The following is a 6,000-nucleotide window of genomic DNA, read 5'->3' as shown; positions in this document are numbered from 1 at the left end:
TTAGGCTCTAGATCTCTGTATATGTTATTTTCTATACAAACTAAAAAATACCACAGTCAACTATTTGTACAAAAATACCGAATGTATGTATAAGCCATGTTGTATACCAACCATAGGTTATTTACTGTATTCCTTTGGATTGTTCTCGGTTAATATTCAATGTATGTCCACTGTGTATGTTTTCGGTATTGTTGACTATGTTGTACATGTTTGAAAAACCAATAAAAACGATTGACACAAAAAAATAATGTACCTATATAATAATGTACAAATTTAATTGAAGAACAAACCTACAGTCCCGATCTTGTATGTAACCCAGGGATTACCTGTATGTTTTATTTTTATTTTTATTGTTCTAAGTGTATTCACTGAAAGTTAATATAAGGTCCTATCACACAGGATGAGGTGTACCATTGTCCATTTACTTTATTTAAACGGCAGCCAATGCTTTAATGCAGGGGGTGACATCTTAGGGTTAGTAACTGGAGATTCACTTCCTGCTACCTTCTAAGTTTTTTCCTCTAATAGACAACAGACAATGCTATTTATTATCAGTAATAGAATATATGTGTCAGACAACCACTCTGAAGGATAGTGCTTCTTATTTGGCATGATGTGTGGATTTGATTCTCTAGTAGTGATTCCTTAAGTATGAATTGTGACCCAAATGGGTCCAAATGGGTTTTGGGTCCATCCAGTGTTCAGCCTTGGGTTGTTTAAAAAGAATTTCTCCCCATAAATATTTAGTCATGTATCTTTTTATTAACCTCCTGGGCAGTTCATTTCTGTCTAAATTTATATGTCTAAAAGCAGTACATTGTTTTTCATGAAAATTTGTTTTACAGTAATATAATAGTATGAGTATAGTAAAGTTTGAAACACAAAAGCATGTCAAAAAAATAAATTAAATATATATAAAGGCCCTCTCAGTAGCTGTTTTTCCTGGTAAGCCTTGCTCTTTTTTTTAGTCCTTGCTGTGACCTTAATTTGCTAGAAACCTCCCTTCTCATATCTTACATAAGTCTCATCATCATGCACATGCAGGGCTTGTTGGATAAAGTACTAGACTGCGGGATCTTTGTGTAAAGTAAAGAACAAATGTTTGATCTGTATGCCTAGAAAGAACAGAAATCCTGGTACCAGATTTTCAGCTTTATATTTCTAACCCTCTTCTGTCACCACACAGGAGAGCATGTCTCTTGGTTCTTCGGAATCTGGCTAAATGGCCAGATAGGATTATATTTGCCATTCCCAGGCCCAAAGTGGACATTTGCCTCATTCTGCTTCTTAAACTTTAAGTTTTTATTTAGTTTCAGATTTTATTTTCTTGTCCAGGAGTTCTAGTACTAAGTTGCCAGAATTAAGCAGAGTACGGCTTAGCTGTTGATATCTGGTTGTTTGCACTGTAGGTAATTGCTCTAATGGCACCAAAGGTTGCATTTTAATGAAGGAATGCTAACACTTACTAATATTTCTCGTTTTTCAGCTGGAAAACACAAAACATGTTTGTGAAGAGTTAAAAGATGAAGTGCATGCATCCGACCAGTTGATGCAGTCTTTGCGTAAAAACCTTGAGGTAGACATGTTTTTTTCTTCACATTACACTCGTGTATAGGATCAATATTCATAAATAGTGTTGGTCCAATATCTCACTATTCAATTCGACAGCTATTTGATCAATTTGGGGGATATTGTTCGGGTGATCTGAACGTCGAATGCGAACACCATTAAAGTCAATGGGGGAAAATTCGGGGTAATTTTTTGGGACTGTGTAGAACTGCAAGAGCACTCCCCTGATTGCTCTTTCGGCCCTTTACTAGTTGTATGTGTTCTTGGATAGAGTTTCTCTATCCAAGAACACAGGAGTCCTGTGTTCCTGAATAGAGAAACTCTATCCAGGAACACATACTACAGGGCGGCAACAGCAATTAGGGGAGCGGAGCTGATAGCTCTGCTCCCCTGATTGCTCTTGCAGCTCTTTACTAGTTCTAGTTACTAGTATTTGTTCTTGGAACTATCCAGGAATAGGGATGAGTGAGAATGCCTCTGGCATTCTCACAAAAATTTCCTCGAACTTCTGATGGTTCTGCAAAATTTCGGCGGCTCCATTCATTGAGAAGATCCCCTGCACTAGAAGTTAATTATCCTCTAGTGCCGCAAATCGCACACTGTTCTCAATGAATGCGGCCGCGTTCATTGAGAAGATCCCTGGCACTAGAGGCTAAATGTGGACAAGTGTCCCCATTCATGCACCTCTAGTGCTCTGTCATAGGCTGGGGAAAGGAAAATCCTGATAAAGCTTGAGCTTTCATCAGGGTTTACCTTTCCTCAGCCAATCACAGAGCACTAGAGGTGATGAATGGGGAGACTAGTCCCCATTTAGCTTCCAGTGCCCAGGGATCCCACACTGACGGGAGGATTCTCACGGCTGTGCAGTGGGATAACCTGTGAAAAAAAAAAAAGTTAGTTACACAAGTCACACACATTCAATAAATTACTATACCAAGTTTTATACTATTTCTGTTTTGTTTAGTAATCGTTAAATCGTTTGTAGCCAATATTCACATTGCTCACCCTTTATTCACAGATTTTAAGTTGAATCCAGTTACAAAAATGAGTGAATCTTGTGAAAAACAAGACCCATTTTAATTTGAATTTGCTTTTTTCAGAATGCTCGATCTGAACAAACCATTGCCGAAAAGGAATTACGTCATTTAAGCACTAAATGTACGGAAAGGGAGTCTGAAATAGCTAGGCTGCAGAAGGAATTTGGAAAAACACAAGATGCCTGGGAGAGAGAAGCCCAAAGGGTATTAGAAGCAGAGAGTGAAATCCAAAAGATCAGCAAGACTTTCCAAAAGGATAGGGAGGTATAAGCCAATGTGGAGATTATGACTTTGTTTTGTTTATGTAAGGATCATTTCCATAAAAACTACTAATAAAAAAAAAAATATGGAGTAGGCTACACATAACAGCTGACTCAACTGATAAGTAATAAAAAATGGAGAAAACAAAGGAATTGAATCATTCCAGTGCCAGATTATTTAAGACACTTTTAAGGTTTAGTTAAAAATGTTTTTTAGGAGGACTTTAGTCAGAGACTTCATTTAAAGATAGTCTTTTAAATTTGTGATAAAATTAAAGTTTTGGCGGTTCTGATTGGATAAAGGGTTAGGTAACCTTAATCAATACACAGAGGCCAAGCCTAACTAAAGGGGGGTCTTCCCTTTGCTGCTTTACATGGGGTGTAATTAGCTAATTAGTAATTTGTTTTTCTTCAATAGAATCTCAGTTTATATTCATGTCACACTAGTAGACACCACTGTGTTACAAACTTGTTCCAGCAGAAACAAGAGATATGAGTTTGTTACACACTTGGCACGAGTACATATCTTCATCTACTGATTGCAAACAACAAGTGACCCATCATTTCCAACTCATATGTACAAAATACTTTATCCTGTAAAAATTATTCAGACAGCATATGTGATGTAATTTTATTTATCTTTAAAAAAAAAAAAATACCACACTACGAATGTATTTATTCAGAATATTTTTAATGGCATTGTTACCAGTGACAACTGCATTTTGTGCCATAGATTTATACTCTGTTATATTTTCAGGTAAAACTACGTACCACTGTTTATGTTTGAGTATGTATGATATTTTCCACCCACTACTTTTCTTTTCAGTTTTTTTTTTTAATCTGAAATACGCATTTAGCTTGCTTTTACTCAGTGAAATCCTTTCAGAATCCTGTACTATACACTTTTTTTTTCTTTTTAAGGAGAAGTTGACTTTCCTGCACAGTTTATACCAGCGTCTAGTGGCAGGATGTGTTCTTATAAAACAGCCAGAATGCATGCTGGGTAACTTCTCCTGGCCAGAACTGTGTGTTGTCTTGCAAGAGAATGTTGATACCCTAATCTCTGACCGCAGGAAAGCTCAAGAGAAGGTATAGAACAGTACAGTACATAAAAATTTGCAGAATAATGGCTGCTGCTAATGTAAAGAGGTACCTTTCATTTTTCTTTCACAATAGGTGTCACAGCTAGAACAAGCATGCAAAAATAAGGCTGATGTAATAATGGATCTGCAGCGAAACCATGAAAACTCCCTGGACCAGCTGGCTGAACAGATGAAAGCACAACATAGTACCTGGCAGACAAAGACAAAAGATCTGGAGCAACATTACTCTGCTCTCTTTCGGGAAGCTCGTGAAAAGGCCCAGGTACAAGACTTTGCTTTGCTACGCCATTTGTACTTTAAAGGTGGACACACCTTTTACAACCGGAATGTACAATCTTTTAAAGTTACTAACAGCTGTGTAGAATATGTTTTAATGTGTGTGGCCAAATTGGTGTATATCACAGCAGATTTTTAAAATGTCTCCGTAACATCCATGGAACAGATTAAAAAAAAAAAACATAAAAAAAGCTTACTCTTAAATATCTTGTTTTGACCCAGTGATGATTTAACATTGTTTCTCTGCCTGTCTGGGCAATTTAGGCAAATAATGGCAGGTGGGAGACGCTAGTATGGTGCTGCACATAGCTTTAAAAAAAAAAAATCCCTAGGTTACCTAGGTTACACCCACACAATGCTGAGCCTCAGTGATTAAACTGCCTACAATCCAATGAATGAATGGACCTTCTATTAAAAAGTTGCATACAGTAAAGTAAGAGTAAGCAATTTCAATTTTTTGTTTTTTTCTTTTTTGTTTTAGTAATTTACCTTTTGAGACAACTAATTAACAGTTTGAAGACAACTAATTAATTCTGCCATTATGCAGGGAGGAAAGCTACACTGGGCATCAAAATGGCACTTTACTTTTCTGGAGTTTTGTAGTTTAGAGCAGGGTACCATTTAATTTAATATTTTCTGGCCTCTAAAATTCCCAAGGTTACAGCAGCGTTAAAGGTGTCTTTAAGTACGTGTTCAAATAAATTTCTATATCTCTTTAGAGCCTGTTTGATTCTAGGCCAAGGCTGTATAATGAAGGTGAACCACCCCCCTACTGGTTCTAACCCTTACACCCTGTGAAATATCAGAGCCTCCATTGCCCACTGCGGCATTGGCATTTGGCAGTTGAATGACATGGCTGTGTTTAAACTTGACTTAGAGATTTTTTTTTTCAGAATTAAAAGAAAATTTTTTATGATCATCACAGACCGTTTTTCTGTCTGACCATTTCATTTTGAATGTGCAATACATAAAATAATTATTCTAGGTTTCTCTTTTTTCTTTATAGAAATACCAGAAGATTGCTGAAAAACTTAAAGACAAATCTTCGGTCTCTGAAAAAACAAAGGATCAAATGGCTATGGAAAATGTGCGCATAAAAAATGTACTAATTAACACAGAAAAAGACCACAAGTCTCTGCTTGCAGCCTGTGCCCTTATGGCTGGTGCCTTATGCCCATTATACAGCAAAAGCTGTTTGCTAGCTGCACAGAGAACCCTCCTTCAAGAGCAGTTGAACTCTTGTGTAGATATTCAGAAGGAGATACGAAACCTAGTCCAAGCTTTGTCTGAAAATGGAGATAAGAAAAAGGTTGATTCTTGGAAGCAAGCAGAACATTCAATACGCCTGAAGCTTTTGTTTCGGAAAGGTGCCATTGTGGTTTTGGCTGCGAAACGGCTGCAGCGGCTTGGTAGATCTAGACAAACTCTTTTTACATGGGTGGATAAAGCCAAGAAAAGACCTGGGATTTCAGTGTGCGTTGGACAAGTTCTGAACATACAAGAAACAAGTAAGATTTATATATGTATATTTCAGAACTGACCACACAAAGTATCAGATGGATAAAAAAGAGTTGGGTGGATGTTAAGATCAAAAATAAACCAGTATCAACAGGAAATAATTCTGGAAAATGTGCCACATTTTTCCCTTAAAGTGTTCACATTTATTGTACAAAAACCACATAAACTGTTTAACCACATTTGATGGCCTATTCTTTTAGTTATCCGCCCTACTACAAATCTTGGAACTTTTGAAGT

The 6,000-nt window shown here is 36.9% G+C and overlaps 1 protein-coding gene across 1 annotated transcript in view; it reads left to right on the top strand.

Moving 5' to 3' along the window:
- The window catches only part of CCDC171 (coiled-coil domain containing 171), a 30,347-nt gene that overhangs the window by 16,270 nt on the left and 8,077 nt on the right, over positions 1 to 6,000 (top strand). The window contains exons 12-16 of the mRNA XM_072404411.1: positions 1,487 to 1,576; positions 2,670 to 2,870; positions 3,788 to 3,955; positions 4,043 to 4,231; positions 5,252 to 5,753. Coding sequence (XP_072260512.1) covers positions 1,487 to 1,576; positions 2,670 to 2,870; positions 3,788 to 3,955; positions 4,043 to 4,231; positions 5,252 to 5,753 — 1,150 coding nt within the window. The remainder of the gene's footprint in view (positions 1 to 1,486; positions 1,577 to 2,669; positions 2,871 to 3,787; positions 3,956 to 4,042; positions 4,232 to 5,251; positions 5,754 to 6,000) is intronic.

Source organism: Pyxicephalus adspersus, chromosome 3, assembly GCF_032062135.1.
Source record: "Pyxicephalus adspersus chromosome 3, UCB_Pads_2.0, whole genome shotgun sequence".
NCBI lineage: Eukaryota > Metazoa > Chordata > Amphibia > Anura > Pyxicephalidae > Pyxicephalus > Pyxicephalus adspersus.
This window is presented reverse-complemented; position numbering and strand designations above follow the sequence as displayed.